Source organism: Spodoptera frugiperda, chromosome 25 (genome assembly GCF_023101765.2).
Source record: "Spodoptera frugiperda isolate SF20-4 chromosome 25, AGI-APGP_CSIRO_Sfru_2.0, whole genome shotgun sequence".
Lineage (NCBI taxonomy): Eukaryota > Metazoa > Arthropoda > Insecta > Lepidoptera > Noctuidae > Spodoptera > Spodoptera frugiperda.
This window is the reverse complement of record NC_064236.1, coordinates 397,889-415,139: the sequence shown is the minus strand read 5'-3', so window position 1 is coordinate 415,139 and position 17,251 is coordinate 397,889. Positions and strand designations below refer to the sequence as shown.

Sequence of the window (17,251 nt, the reverse complement as noted above, 5' to 3'; positions counted from 1 at the left end):
GCGCATGAGACAGGTAGAAATAGTAAATGTTTGCCTTTCTTTCGCACCTCGGCGCCGTAATGGAGATAGACCGCACGCCCTATTAAAAACAAAACAACACCTAGATATGTACTAGTTATTACATCTACTAGTATTTACTATTTGCATAACTATTGTAAGTATTCTGTAACCGGTAGACTACTCGAACCGGTTTATCAAATCATTCAAGCACCTTGCGGACATTGGGATAAGCACACACTAAGGTGAATGCCGCAAAATTTTAGGTCGAGTATTTTTAAAAGCAAAAAAAATGCATAAAATATCGGTTTGTTTGGATTATTCGAAGGTTTTATTTACCGAGTGTTGTGCAAATATATATGAGATCGTTAAATAAACTTCGATCAATATCAAATATTATCAAACATTACGTATTTTGCTAAAACTGTTGATGTCTTTGATCTTGGTGTATATTATAAAGCGTAGATAATAAAATTATGTTTAAAACCTACAACAATCGCAAAGGCCTATTTCAGGGAAATACAATTCGGGCAAGCATTTTTCTAATAATGTTTTTATTGAAGTAGTGCAACATAACCGTTACTATAATTTACTACTATTAAAAGCTAAAGCATAGCTTTATACTAAATGTAATAAAAATCAGGAAACAAATTAAGGTGTAAATCTCAGTAATAAAGTTCTTAAACAAAATCACAAAATATCATTCCTATTGACAAATTAATCTACATCTACCTCGGAGCTGCGGACTACCTGGCGGGTTACCGGGGCTACGGCTCGAAAACCAGGAGTAGGAACGGGGTGGTTTTTAGTCACTAAGAGTCTGGACACTCCCCCTCGCCTCGCGCCAAGAGGAGAGAGGTTTTAAGTTAATTGGATGATTTCTCCCCTTATAAAAAACCGTAATTTAGAGTACATCACAACTTTCGTCGTAATTATTCAACCGTAGATGGTCTGAAAAGCTAAAAAAGTTAAGAGTATTAAGTTAATTATTTGCTGTCGGGAGGACTTTTACAAAAAACAAACTATGAAAATGTAGCAGCAAGCAGTAGTTCTTTTCAATATCAAAACTGAAATCTCTAACTACATTTCTACTGTAGTTATTAAACTTTCACATAATACAAATATTAAAAACTAGAACTATTACTTGCCTATTATACAAATGAATACTCGTATTACTCTGGCAATGCTAGCACGGTCAAAAAGCATCCGCTAACCTAAATTGTATAGCGGTTTCGAAGATAACCGCTCATAATACAGACATACCATTTTATTAATACAATTTGATAAAAGATCAATGGACGGCTGTCTTAAGAATTGAACAAAACGAGTCAGACGAGTGCACATTTTGACGGCGAGGAAGCGAAAGTCCCTTTCGGAGGGACCTTCGGAACTGCGTGTGTACCGACCAACCGCCGAATTGTATGAAGGAAATTATTACTGTTCCGACTCATGCTCAACAAGTTCTTTTTGTTATTTTTTTATTATTTCATTATTCGGGTCATCCGATTTTATGGTAATAGTAGAATTATAGTAAAAAAGCCCAACCATTATGTATTATATCACAAAATACATATATTCCAACGTAATTAATTACACTTACCTATAATATACATATATTTTCTTTCAACGCAAATAAACGGGTAAGTACATTTTCCGATAATACGCATTTAAAAAAAAAACAGGAAAAGGTAAAATAAAACAGCAATATGGCCGCGTGTCATCAGCTGTTGGAAACAAAGAAACATAAATTTTCACTTGTAAAGCCGTGCGTTAAAGATAAGCGCCGCGTCACGGAAACAATACTATTTGTAGTATATATTTGTAATGGTTCTGTGTGCATCATCAAACGCTGTCGTAGGCAGGCTCTCTAACTTTACACTGCACACATCACGCTGTGAAAGCTTGTTTGTTTGTATGTTCGCGTGTCAATCTCTGAAGAGTGATTGACTGACACGTTGAAGAGCGTGTAGTTTCAGTTTGTGAACGGATTTTGATGAAATTTGGTATACAGAGAGGATACGAGTAACTCATATCCTCTTGACTAGGTGATAGGATACTTAATTGTATCTCACCAGTAGATGCTAGTTATAAAAAATGTCATCTAGGAATATGCTAAGTAGTTAGCTTTAAGTTAACTTTGTGCAATATAAGTATATCGTGTGAATCCTCATTCAGATTACAAAGAATCGCTGTTTACGGAATGTAAGAGTAATTTAAACACATAGTAAAACATTCTATTTAAATACTTAGTAGATACCTATTGTTATTGTATCTAAAGATATGTATTAAATGCAACAATAGTAGTATTTGGAATATTTCTTTGTAAATAAACGGCTTTATAGTGATGAAACATTTCTTCACCAAGTATGTTAAGAATCCCGTGTAGTAGGGACTGTTTTCATGCATCAGACTTAGTTTCAAGAATTTTACAATAGGTATGTATACATTGTATAGTGTTAAGCACTTGCTACACCCTCTGCTCGACTCCTATTCAGTCAGAGTGTCATGTTTTATACCCTATAATCTTCTTCAATAAAAGACTTATCCAACGAAAAATAATTATTTAAATCGGACCAATAAATTGTTTTAAAAACAAACAAGAAACAACTCTTCAGCTAGTACCTATTGTACATACACAATGCTAATAGGGGTCACAGAAATCTTAAGTTGCGTTTCAATTTCAAGTTTGACATGTAGATCCAACACTGAGGGGTGAAAAGTTACGACGATTTAATGAACAAGGCAGCACTTTAACTTATCTTTTTAAAATCGATTGTCTAGCAGTTTAATTACAAATATTAGATACTACACACTTCTCCATATTTTTCTGGCATTCCAGAAAAATTTACTTCATTAAGTTAAAACATCGCATTATGTCTCGTTGGATGTGAAGCGCTGAGGATTGAGTTCAGTGTTCTGATATTAAAGAGGCCTATAAGGTAACTAAACGACATGACACACAATACATAACAAGCACCGCTCCAATACAGCAATTAAACTGCCATTTAAATTTGAACTTTAAACCGTATGTCGTATGATATGTTCCATAACGTTGATACAAAAAGGTGGTAAACGCGCTGGCAGTGTGCTCGTAGCCTTTTGTATAGTTTCAAAAACAAAAAACGCCGTGTCGGAGCCTAGCTAGTTGAGTGGGTTATGACCTAAAGAGTGCACTGACAAGGGCTGATCGTGTTGATGATTAATTCATTAATTAAATGTAAAACGGTATTAAGTTATCATCAGCACATCACCAAGCGGTCACATGCTACAAAACAGCCCGCATCCACATTATTTATACATAATCAACATTGCTCGCGGCATTAACTCCAAGTGATACAAATAATTATGTACGACTGTCATTATGTTACTAACAATGTTAGCTGCCTAGTTATTGTGTATGTGAGAATTTTTCTTTACCTAGGAACGTTATATAGGTATATTAAAAATGTGCGAAGTCAAGCGTTGTGACTATTATATTAGTCTACTTTGTTGCTAATTTGATTTGTAGGTTCAAAATGTGTTGTGATTTTTTGTTTTTTAAACTTCTTTTTATGTACGTATATTTATTTTATACGGACATTATTGATAATACTATGAATGTGATTATATGAATATCCCATTGATGCAAATAGTCTAGTGCAGATAAATCTCTTCTCTCTTCTTTAGAAATTCTAAGTACCGTAAGTAATATTAGGATAGTCTTTATTGAAAATTCGTGTTTGAAATATGCAGAACATTAATGTTAGCTCAAAGTAAGTGCAGTACTAGACTTCAAGAATTAATTTACCTAATTACTGTCCTTTTAATATGAATGGATGTCTACACTGTACAGTTTCAGTAAAATCAACAAGTATATGTGTATCAACTATTCTTTAAAATTGGTACATATTTTAAACAAATCTGTGAAAGAACTAATGCAATTTGTCGAACTGCAATCTAATGAGGAGAAATTAGTTCAAAAAAGAATTTTTCAAGGAAAGCTGATTAGCAACAACAAATGTAGGTTATCTAGAATTCATTGAATACTGACGTAACTTTCTTTACAATTTGATAATCGCGGTCAGTCTATTATCTAGACTGGTGTTAAGCGACGATACATGATCCGGGGAACCGGGTGGAACAATCAACCTACTTTAAATTCTCTTTAATACACAAATTACATGTAAAAAGTTATATTACTTTGACCTACTTATAACAAAATGAGGAATAAGTTTTTATCTATCACCTAGAAACAAACAATTGGTGAATTCCGTCTAGAATGAATCATATAAGTTATTGTTACATGTTTAGAGTAATGATAACAATAATATTGGAATTGATTCTGTTTATCACTCACTTGCAGTAAAGTGAGGTTTTGCGAGAGCCATAGCAATAGAACGTTTGACATGAAAATCTTATTAACTGCAATCTTTATGGTTAAGGCTAAGCTAGATTTAAGAGCATTCGACTGCTGAACTGCCAGGGTTCGCACTGTGTCAACCGTTGTATCGGATAATTTTATAAGTACCTATTTACTATGTTTACATACAGCTGAAGAGTTTGCTAGTTTATTTAATGAATCTCTGGAACTACTGATTCGATTCGAATAATATTTTTTGTGTTGGATAGCCAATTTGCCGAAAGGCTATAGTTTTATAGACTATAAGACATCACGCTACGATCAATAGGAACTAAGTAGAGCGAAAGAAACCGCGCGGAAGTAGCAAGTTAGAAAATGTCAATCCACCAAGCAAACATAGTGAACAAAGCTTTGTCTAGTGGGCAGGCCTTTGTCTAGCAGTAGCTAGGACAGTTAGCTGCAGCCGCGGGCTGAAATGGAAACCATTGTCCAGCAACAGGTCTCGGGTTACTGGCCTAGATAAAACCACTCTCACTACATCAGTACCTAGGGTATAAACCGACGTCAGTCCCCACATTATGTCTCATCTTTAAAGTTAAGTAAAATGTTTTGAAGTGATTCTTTTAATAGTGATTCAATTCGGGTTGTGTTGGATTTCGAACATACTTATATGTTATGTAATAGATTAGGTTCAGAAACTCTGCCATATTTATGGCAATAGGCGTCCTTAGTAAACAGAACGAATGACATAACTGAGAGAAAATAATTGATTACAAATTACTTCGTAGCTTTTTGTATTTGAGAGGAATAAAGACGCTGTAGCTAATTATTCACAGCTTGTTCTTTCAAATGATAAAAATACAGTCTGTTCTTAGTTTAAATGAGTAACGAAAGGGAGATGCACAGGGTGACATGTAGATATACTAGCTACCACCTTCGTCACCTGACCCTCCCCCCGAGACACGCACACTACACACTAAAACCTAACATGTGTTTGTGTAACGCAATACACAGGTATTACACACGTTATCTAACTGGTCGGACAGAGATGCACATATTCCCTTTACCATGCTATCTCTTTCCCACGACACAGATAAATCAAATGTTGCAGTCCTTCAAAGTGCATAGCTAGATTGAATATGAAGGATGAAATGATTGGATATCTCTCTTGCTCCTACCGTATTCAATAGTGTGTGACAGAGATGGACGACAGGGTGAAATGGACCCCCTTGACTGATGCGAGTAACCATTCATGCCATGGCGATTCAATTGATATGTTGTCTTGTACTGGAACACCGACAAGTCAATATTTGGTTACCAAGTAACCAGATACTGCATCTATGATCTATGATGGGGAATGGATTATACAACCGACAGCACTCCGACGTCATATTAAATGTTTAATTATTAGATAAACTTACTACGTCATACAATTCATTTTTAATGGTTGTGTATAAGAGTCATTTTCGTCAATAACTACACAAACTCTACTTAACATACGAAAAGCATTCACCTTACTCAACCCGAAGACCAACCACAAGATCTCCTACTCGACAATCACGTACAACCTTCCGTCAGAAGACTAATGCCTTTTAATTTCATCTCTTGATCATCACACACAAAAACAAGCCAATTAATGTCGCATTACAAAACTGAAAAGTTTGTAAATTGTATTTGTTTGATTTGAACTCTCTAACCTCAGGAACTACTGGTTGGAATTGAGTTGTATAGTTTATTAATTAATTCATCTATAAAGGCTATTGACTAATCATCACGCTACCATCAATAGGAACTGTGCGGAAGTAGGTAATTTAATACTTATTATAAGTTTAAAAGAAATTGCTATATTCACTCATATATTATGGGTATATTTAGTACGTGGTACGTGGTGGCCTGAGCTTGTCTTGTCTTGTCCTGGAGGGACCTAGTATGTACGAGTACATAATAATTATAGGGTTCATTACAGACAACGGTTGGAAGACGGATCAAGTAATTTCCACAATATTACAAAACGAAAATCTTTAATTAGTATGACAACACTAGGATCTTTGAGAATATTGAGAATGTGCTTTCTGATTAAAAAATTGCATGTAAAGGAGCAAGATTATATTCTCTCATTAAGTAACAGAAGGTAAATTATTTTCTAGAAGTTGTGTTGTGTACTTGTGCACTGTTTTAAATGCACATTATTGAAATGAGTATGTATACTTCACAGCATATTTACAAATCTTTGTTATTATCATAATTTATAACGTCTGAAGTGCATCAAAGAAACCATCAGGCCCCAAATTACTTGAACAGTACATCATGAATGGGCCGCGGCGGCCATATTGTTCAATACAACAATTAAAACTAAATGCGAGTACATGATTTACCGGTCGATTGACGCAGGTTACACCCCATATGTAGCTTTTAATGTGAAAATTATTTTAATAGCGTAATTATGCGGTGATGCGGCCGTACCTTGAAACTTAATGAGTTTACCGCCAAATAAAGAGCTCTTTAAACAATACGTGATAAAAAGTATACACTTACAAGCGTAATGCAGTAAGTGACCCGTACTATTGATCGACTGGTAATTAACTTTCGACTTTGTAACAAAGTAAATAAGGACGATATGACAACGAGTGTGTGGACTAAACATCCGTTTATTTAGTGTTCTTATATGGTGTTACTAAATACTGTTGTGGTTGAACTATGTTTATGAACAAGTATTCTATACTATGGCTGTATAGGGGTTGTCTTAGTAGAACATAATTATATCAAGAACTACCTAATGTTGCCGCAAAAAGTTTATAGGTACTTCCAAAAAATAAACTTTAAAAACCTAAACCTTCTGTGTAAAACATACATTGTGGAATATCGGATCGAATAACAGCCACACTTAATTAAAATCAAATAATATTTAATATACATCCCTAATTAATATTTGGTGAGTCAGAATATGCAAATACGTGTTTATCCGTCTTTTGTTATTGATACCCAGCTAATTTTAGCAACACATACTTTTATTGGTTCATTGACAAAGGGTAAAGTAACATGATATTTTTATAAATAACTAACCTAACCCTTTAAAACTTCACATAAAGAAAAGATTTCGCATATAAGAATGACAAGGGTGTCTTACATTACACCCTAGAGTTTTTTAGTAATATATATAAAGAATATCAATAAATGCATTTTGTTGTTGCACACATACACATAGGTAAGACCTTGTGTTTACCCCAATACAGTAAGTGGTACAACAATTCTTAATCAAGATTGAATACGTAATATTGTGCTATAATTGCATAATAAACTCCTTATAATATAGGAAATTAAGGATTTAACCTCGTAATGTGAAATAGTTGGTAAGAAACCACATAGCACTTATCTGAAAACTTACTTATCTTAGGCCGGTTCTCTATAATATCTGTATGCACACAAATACCATGACATTCATAGGAAATGACATATTTGCAATAAATGAGCAAAATATAGTTTTTTATCTTTGATCATCAAATTGCTATAGACGCGGACGGATTACGATAAATATATTTTGAGATAAGTGTTACGTAGTCAAAACAAAGATTTTTCACATTCCGAGACGCTTGCTTTATTAATTAACCAGACTATTAATTGATAACCCTTACTAATAATTAAAAATACAAAAATATGTAAACTTATCTAATCAATATTCATAAACAAGAACTAAAATTAGGACGTTACCTCTGTACCATCAAAACATTCCTACCGACCCACCTCAACATAAAAAATAAAAAATCAATAGCACCCCCATTCAAATTAACTAAGGGTTCTGTCAAGGTCAGTTCTACCCCATATTTGCGAATGAAGGGTAATTATTATCACGGAATTTTGTACAACCCCATCTCGTTGGTGTACAAAGAACTACATATAACATAATTATAGGAATGTTTTAAGCCCTTAATTTATTTTTTCTTACATTTTTGCAATTTACAGCTAATAAATACAGCTCAGTATTGAATAGATACAATAAAACTTAAATCAGCGTGAGTAACCAGTGTGTGAATACTTTCAACGATGTAACTCTGTATCTTGGAGAGATTGTAAAACATAAATTTTTGGTGGAGCGTTAGTATTAATCTATCACCATCTCTAAGCTAGATTTCGCTCCCTAGAAGCATCCTCCTTTAACAGAACCGACCCTTATTCATATTCATTTATTTGCTTTCCACGATGTATGTATATTCCCTTATTTTGTCCTTGTTTCTTTAAACAATATTACAGTCTAATCATTTAATGTAAGTAGCTTCTCTATCGCATTAGGTGTAACCTGTATGATATACATATGTAAGTATGAAAATAAAATGTACCTATTGCAGAAGTAGTTTAAATTACTTCGGATTATCAAAGTGAACCTCAATGGATCGGTTTACCAACGCTACAAGAGTTGGTTCAATCTCACTGACCTTCTTCACCGCGTCACCACGTCACCACCACGGTCATTGGGTTCGATTTAAGGCTGCGTGTGGGTCGTTGACATAACAATGTTACAAATATTGACGTTTTCGCTCGCAATCATTAATTTGTAACTGACTAATTGTTTACTGCTCCTTTCAAATATAACATAACAACAATATTTATTGTTATTCGTTACTTATTTCTTTACAGTTTTCCTCTTAAGTGTTTAAAGGGAAACCCTTTCTTAGTATATAGTCCGTCAAAATGATTAATACCAAGTCTTAATATAATCAAAGTATCCAGTAACAGCATAGTTTTAAATAGTGAGTCATCAAACAACTAATTAAATCTAAAAATCAAATTCACAAAAATTCCATTCACAAATATTGGGGAAATCTCCACCGGACACGGTGAGTATTCTGCGCAGCAACGCGAGTAAAAGCTATCGGTCCGGTTTATCCTGAGCTGCGATGTAAGGATGACATCACTCCGCTGCATATCGGAGGCTGAGTCATGCAGCATGCGCTCTGGATATCAATGCGAAATGTTTCTAAATCGAAGTAATCGTTTTCCAAATTAGAATATTTATCTAACCACGTTTCTAAAGGACTGGAAGTCTATTATTTAAATGTTCTATAAGAAGTAACATAACATACGAATACATAACATAGTCGTGTTATGTGTTATCAATGTAAGTAGTATTTAATAATATATTTCTTTATTTAAGTTTTTATAAATATTTTTATAGTAGTATTTATAAATAATATAATAATAATAATATTATACATTCGACAATTTAGTACATTATTTTTGCACGCCGACACAAAAAATAAAAATGTTTTTTTTTATAAAATAACTAATTATTTCTAGCTTATTAAGCAAATAAATATGATTTTTATCTTTTATTTTGATTAGACCTTGTTTGTTTAGGTCATGCAATTCGTTGAGATCAAAGCTATATCACAAACATAGACAAGGAAAAAACCATATTAAGGTATTAATGGAAGAATTAATTCCGTGAATTTTTTGATAGAAAAGGAAATTTGCGACATAATATAATTTGATACCTAGGACAGAAAAAGGTCATTGCGCCGGACTCAAATAACATATTATTTAACATAAATAATATAATAAAATAAGGAAAAATAACTAATAATAATATATAAAAAGAAAACAAACTGATCTTAATAATCTATTCCGTGACCTACCCTAAAGCACCTTAAAAATGAGAGTTATCGGTACCACATAAATCACTCATTAGATTTAAACTTATCAGTACTTGATCCCAAGTGGACAGGAAGTCCAGAATAGCATAATAATAAATGGATTCTTTGACCTCGGTACAAAAGACTCCGTGACCGCCAAAGTTGGTCCAAACATTGGTTACGTCACGTCTGCCCACGGCTCACGGACCGAGAGCTACAAATTCGGCAAACGTTGCCGAAATTGGACCAAAACATTTGGCGTTTTGTTTGTAATCTTATTGAATAACATGTTTATTTAGTGTAATCACACACATTACATTATAAAGCCCAAACACTGCCGGATTTGTGCCACCTCAACGTAAGAAAGTGAACATGATCACAGTTTATCAGAGACCACTTATAGTTGTCTCCTTTAAATTTTTACACGAATGCAAAGTATATTGAAGCAAATACTAATCATAGAATAATGATCAACTACATCCGTATTAATTATATCGTTATTAGAAAACCCGTCTAAGCACTCCTTTAGTCACCACACAATCCTAATACATATTTAATTTTGTTTAAATAAATCCACGCTTTTAGCAAGTTTTTATTACTATAAGTAAGATTTGAACAAGTAAAAAAATTAGGAACGTAAACATACTGATTGAATCATTGTGTGGTCGCATCAAACTCGATAACTGCTGTACCGTTTCTGGTAAAGCTTTTTCCTAGGGATAGGGAATTTTGGTGTTCGTTAGAGTCCTCACGACCCCCTCGGGAAGAAAAGGGTTCATTGAGAAGAGTCTTTTTTATGGGGGAAAACCATCCAATGGCTTCTCCCGCCTTAAGCGAGGCGAGAGGGAGTGTCAGACTCTTACTGACTAAAAACCACCCCGTTCCTACTCCTGCTTCTCGACCCGGACCCCGGTAAATCCGCTAGGTAGTCCGCAGCTCCAGATTGAGAAAACTCTGCTGAATATATGACCCACGTGTAATTATAAATTAAATATCAAACAAAAAAGAAAACTATAGCTATAAAAAATGTTATAAATAAATAATTTATTTCTGTCGCTACATTTATCATTCCTATGTATGAGATTACTTATTTTATAGAGTTGTACAGCTATTTATGGAGTCTTATATACTTACAATCTGTTTTAGTTATTGATAAACATGTTTTTGAAACGATTTGATCTCAATATGTTATTTATAATTTACGAGATCGAGTGTTATTTTGAAAGACAGACAGACATCATAACAGATTTAGGATATAATAACAATAAATACATTTTTTTTGGTATTGGTATACTAGGATGAAAGTTAATTTCTTTGTTACATCGATGACCCGTGGTTAATGCACAACAGGGCTATAAGCATCCTCTATATATAAGGCGTTAACCAAAGTCACACAGCCAATATGTTTATTACACAGTAACTCCTAATTACCGTGCTAATTTTGATATTTGTCTGTAAAAGCATGTCACGTACATGATTTAACAGAAAGTGAGAAGAATAGAGTAGATTCGTTAATAGAAATTAGGTTTTACTATACAAGAATTAAAGAATAAAGTGACTTAAAGTCAACGGTAATTAAATTAAACGGAAGTATGTTTACAAGTTAATTCCCTGAAGATAAGATTAAATGAAAATACTTTCCAAGATAATGTTTGTGATTGTAACAAGGTACTGGATATATCTCACACGTGAATCTTAACAACCTAAAATACATCTACACCTGCGTTTCCTTGTCTATTTTAATAATAGGGCACATATCTAGTATCTACATTTCATTTTGTAAGTGCATTGTTAAACACTACATAAACATCACTCACATGCCCTGAAAAGCAATTACATATGTACATCGTACAAAATACCAAAGCACGAAAACATCTGAGCTTATTAGTATTTCGAATAAGCTAGGATTATGGATTATTTATTATCCAATACAGGTAAAGGCAGGGAGTCGTCAAATACCGGTTGCTTGCTCACATTCAGCCATTCTGGAAGTCATTGAATGCAATACATGTCCAGTGGCTGATAATTGATGATGATGCTCCAAAAGTCGACCAAAAATGTTAAGCTTCTATGAGGTTATTTCCTAATGTTTTCTTAGGAATTCGTCTGCAGGATATTCAAAGTTCTCAGGGGAATATCCGAGAGGAAAACATACGCGATGTAAGAAACAGAAACACTGGTTTTCTATAAATAAGCCAGACGTCAATTAATTTCCAATTAAGCAAATAAAGAGCAGCGGTCAAAATAAGTTTAAATTAATACAAAGTTGCAGGAACAGGTTTCTAACGTGATAATAGACTGATATATTCTAGGTAGATATTCAAAACGTTCCAAATAACATAATATTTTGCGCCGTTTTCCTTATTTGTTAAGTATACACCAATTTCCTTAACACGTTGCCTATCCCGCGAAACGAGAGATTTAAAGATGGGTCTCTATCTCCTTACTATATAAAGCAACCTATATTTTAAATTCATGCATATTATGAATCTTTTATACAAGGTAAATCAATTTCTACTTATGAGTCGTGTTCCACAGACTAAAAAAATATAAGTAATACTAAGATTACCTTTACTTTTTCGCTAGGGGCACTACTAATGTACGGTAGAACTAATAATTAACTTTTTGACACTTCTTGTTAAAATAAATTGGGGAAATTATCAAACAAAACTGTGACGTCGCGATAAAGGTTGTATATTTCTTAACATGTTTGTATCATATTTGTATGTCTTAATAGACATAACATGTTGAATCAATATCATCCTATGTAACATCACTTTGTACACATGTTCTGACAAATAAATTTATCTTTATCTTTATCATAACAAGTTAAAACCATTAATGAATTTTATGCAACATGGGACAAAACTACATTGTTTTTACCGATATTAAAAGAAAAACCAAATTAAAATACATAATAATCCTTTATTTTTATCAGATATGATTATACGACCAAAAGAGCAACAATTTGCCTAGCAAAATATACATACCTATATACATATACAGTGAAACCTCGTTAAGTGAGACAGCCAAGGGACCTTCAAATTGGTATCACTTATAGAGGTATTCCACTAACCCAGTGTCTCAGATAACCAGGTATAAATGAATATTTGTCTCATTTACAGAGGGTTCCATTAATGGAGGTGAACATACGGGTTATTTCACATAAAGAGGTGTGATTCTTAAATAAAACAATGTGTTATGTGCACATTATAAATAAATAAGAATAAGTAAATCAACAAACAAAATGATGTTGTCTCAGTTACTGAGGTTTATGCATTAAAATTCACTTGCTGTCTCAGTTATAGAGGTAACTAAGATGATAAATCAAAAGAACGAATCCCAGATATAGAGGGTTGTTTGTCCCACTAATAGAGGTAATTCAGTGCCAATGGGTAGGGACCTCAGTATGAGTTCCATTTGTGGAGGTTTCTCACTTATCCAGGTCCCACTTAACCAAGTTTCACTGTATATATATTTTATACCTTAAGCGTTTCTCTACCTCTACAATACACGTACGTTGTGTAAGTATCTACGGTGACCTCCGAAAGCGGCGCATGCGACCACTGATATGCAAAATTAGAGTAGAAAATGTCAACTTCCTTTAGTTTATGTACAGCCTACATCCATTTATGTGCACACAATCTGCTGTCGTAATACATAAGTACAGGTTCTAAGAAAATTATGTCATTATTACCATTTTAGGACGCGCCTGAGCATTTTAATTGTGATACTCATTCTTCGTCACCTAGATATTTATATGAATTGGCAAAGTATGGTAATTATAGGAATTATAGGAATATATGGTAATTATAGGAATCCTACGGTATGCTTCTTGTTTCGTGTGGGACTAAGTAGTGCACTAGCCGTAGCTAGACAAAAGACATAGATGGTAGACGTATAAGGTAAGCAGATAAGCGTGAAATCATCGAGTGACTCGTCCTACCCTGGGTGCGGCAAGACATAGTATCTAGGGTGTACTACATTTATCGATCTATCTCAATAATCGACATCGGTTACTGTTTATCGATTGGTGTAGTAGCTTTAATTGATCAACTAACCAATCGACCGGTCGCCGGTAAAATTCGATGTAGTCGTATTACACATAAAATTAAAAGAAAGTATTATTTCTTCTTTATACTTCTATGTTAGTCGTTTACACACGTAAATGAATTGAGAAAAGCTCTACAAGCCTCAAGTCACAACGGGACTCTTATTCATGAGCAGTGTGCGCGAAACTTACTCTCAGTTTTTTCTGTCATTTACTTGAGGAAACTATTATTTCAATTAATTTAATATGGAAATTCGGTAAGAGAAACAATTACTAAAAGCGATTGATCAGGTAGTTATAACTGAAGACATCTTTGACTCTTTAGTTGCTCAACTTCAGCCTCAAGGGGTGAAATATAAAGCCTACATAAACTTATTGAAATTAAGTAGAGATGAGTAATAATTCAGCTGATTGCTGATTAACAAATACCAAGTGGCCGACGGTGGTACTCTCATCTGATACACCCCTACATGGTGTTACCATGTATGTGTGAGTAAGAGGATGTCGTCACGACGATCTTATACCTTTTTCGGTCACACCCTTTTTTATCGAAACCAGAATTCGCTTTGCAACATTCTTTAAGGTACTTATATCGGCCGGGACGTACAGATATACGTACAGATGTATAAAAAATCAGGCTGTATACGGTATGTGACCCCAAAATACTCTTCTCAACGTAATTTATGTTTTCTTTTCTTATTTGCTTATAATATTTATCCTTGTTTAGTTTCTGTGAGGGAACGTTATTGTTGTCCAATAAAATTAAAATTAAAACAGATTCGAAAAAGTCAAAGAAAAGCACAAAATATACGAATATCAACAATATTTACGCGCTCGCGCATAAATAGGAAGTTGGAAGCAATTCCTTTAATGAGGAAACAGATTTTTATGGTTTTATTTATCCAACTTAAGCTATTTATAAGTTCAATTGGTAATTTGGCACTATCGGCATCAATATCACATGCATGCAATATCTAAGATAAAAACAATCAAATGTTAGACTTGTTGAGTAGACTAATCCGCTATTAAATCGTAATTACTATGTTATTCAAACCCATGTCGATAACATTAATGACAAACGTAACAACTGATATAACAATAATCACAACCAAATAGCTTCCTATTTTCCGCGGAATATCAAAGAAAATGAAAAAAAGTTTAATATTGAAATGTCGCTAGCGGTAAACTTAAATTAAGTGCCTAACTAAACAAACATTAACTACACGAGAGTAAATCAACTTTATAAACAAATACTATAAGTAAATATATATATATACATAGCACTTACTTCTTCAGCATGAACGCCTTGCTGAGCTCCTTGAGGACGGTGGAGACGATGGCCCCGGCAGCCGGCACGGCCAGCACGGAGGCGTCCATGCAGGCGGACAGCGCGGCCGGCGCCAGCACGCCCAGCCGGCTGAACCGTTGGCTATCCTTCGACATCACTGTACTCTTCAACTTGAACTGTAGAGTCCACTAGAACTGTCAACTTGTCGCAATTCGTAAACTGAAAGCGCGCGACCGTCACCGCTGAGCGATCCGCTTCGCACGCTACTTCACGATTGAATGTTGCCTCGATCGAAGTTTGCGCGCGCGCAGCGTTTGTGACGCCCTTACTACGGCCTGTCGAGTTTACTAACAAATGCACGCGGGGAGGGGCAACATGCTCGTCCCTCGAAGACGTCCACCGACTCACGGCTGGGGTTTACCCTCCGCGAGGATCACTTCATCTCGATATAATTATTATTGGAGGTGTGTGTACCTACCGGCTAACGGTTCCGTTGGGTATTTCTTAGTGTTTAGTCATTACAGGTATCTGCTAATTCATAATCTCTTGAGATTTTAAGGAAAATGTGATTCGTTCTCAACACTACACGTATTCTTTTTTTTCTTTAATTTACCTAGAATTAGAATTTACTCATTTTACTTTTTATATACTATAGGGAAAACATTTTAATATAATATCGTGGGAAAGGGTAGGTGCTCAAATATGCAGCATTGCAACAATTGCAAAGAGGGTACCTAATCTGGCAACACACCTCACGTACGTGTTACTCGGAATTCGCTTGCAGGACTTCCCAAAATGTACGAAATTACCCATCGAACCAGGCTTATGTTCCTTTTAGATTAGAAGAAATAAGATACTATACTTATATATAATATACTATATACCTATATTTGAGGTCTCCACTACAGGAAAGGACGCGTGCGCTGCAACAGCTGCAACTTTATTCTAATGCCAGTAATGCATCCTAATGAGGAAACAAGGTAATTTGAATCTCAATTGCAATACAATGATTGTCAATTTGTTATGTAATTTCTAAACCTTGAAGTATTTCACATTACACATTACTTGCCCAGTTAGTCAAAGAAACAGATTATTGTACGCACGTATTATGTACACTGTGACGAGTCTAAATGTGACTAAGTATTTTTATGGCCTATAAATTGCATTCGTAACGCAATCTATAGGAAATCTTATAAATTACGTCCCAACGTCACAGACAGATAATTGATTACCTATGTTGAAAACGGTCAATAAAATATTTGCAGGTTCCTAATGAATGACGCAACATAATGACGTTTTATCATACGCAGTTCTCATAGTCATAGCTCTTAAAAAAAATCGAATCCATCTACAATCCCCAAATTCCCAATCTCAGCCCCCAAACTGTTTTGGAGGTTAGCCCCAAAACGCCGGTAACGCACTTGTAACTCCTCTGGTGGTGTGGCCCTCTGCAAATTGCTTTCCATCAGGTGATTTGCTAGCTTGTTTACCACCCCATATCACAACAAAGCAAGTGGACTTTGATTTCTTGCCAAAAAACAAGTTGCTGGACATAGTAGATAATGTTTCAAAGAAATGAACCACTAGTTCATACCAGATATTCAACTAAACAACCAGATAAGCAAAGATAAATGCATCGAATTTCTTTCTGTGCAATCATATGTTCGGGGAATAACTGCCACCGTGTGTAGATGACTAGCCGACCCAACCTTACATCGACATTACAGATAGCGAGTGAAATTATCAACGAGCCGTATCTCTAGATCTTTTAATTCATTCATGATTGCCCTTCGATCAACAATAGTTATTTACGGTGTAATGACCATTATCAAATGTAACCTACTACACGAGATTATCGCTCACTGCAAATGTATTGTTTTCATCATTCAACTTTGTGACAAGTTAATATATCATTATATATGATGCAAGCCTTAAAATCCCACTCCTAA

At 34.5% G+C, this 17,251-nt stretch overlaps 1 protein-coding gene across 2 annotated transcripts in view; it reads right to left on the bottom strand.

Annotated features, from left to right (window-relative positions):
• The window catches only part of LOC118263463 (tyrosine-protein phosphatase corkscrew), a 55,897-nt gene extending 40,194 nt beyond the window's left edge, over positions 1-15,703 (bottom strand). Inside the window, exon 1 of one of the 2 annotated variants that reach the window (XM_035575486.2) lies at positions 15,303-15,703. In XM_035575486.2, coding sequence (XP_035431379.2) covers positions 15,303-15,457 — 155 coding nt within the window. In that variant the 5' untranslated portion in view covers positions 15,458-15,703. The remainder of the gene's footprint in view (positions 1-15,302) is intronic. The other variant, XM_035575494.2, reaches the window with a different exon arrangement.
• Between the last annotated feature and the right edge of the window lie 1,548 nt (positions 15,704-17,251).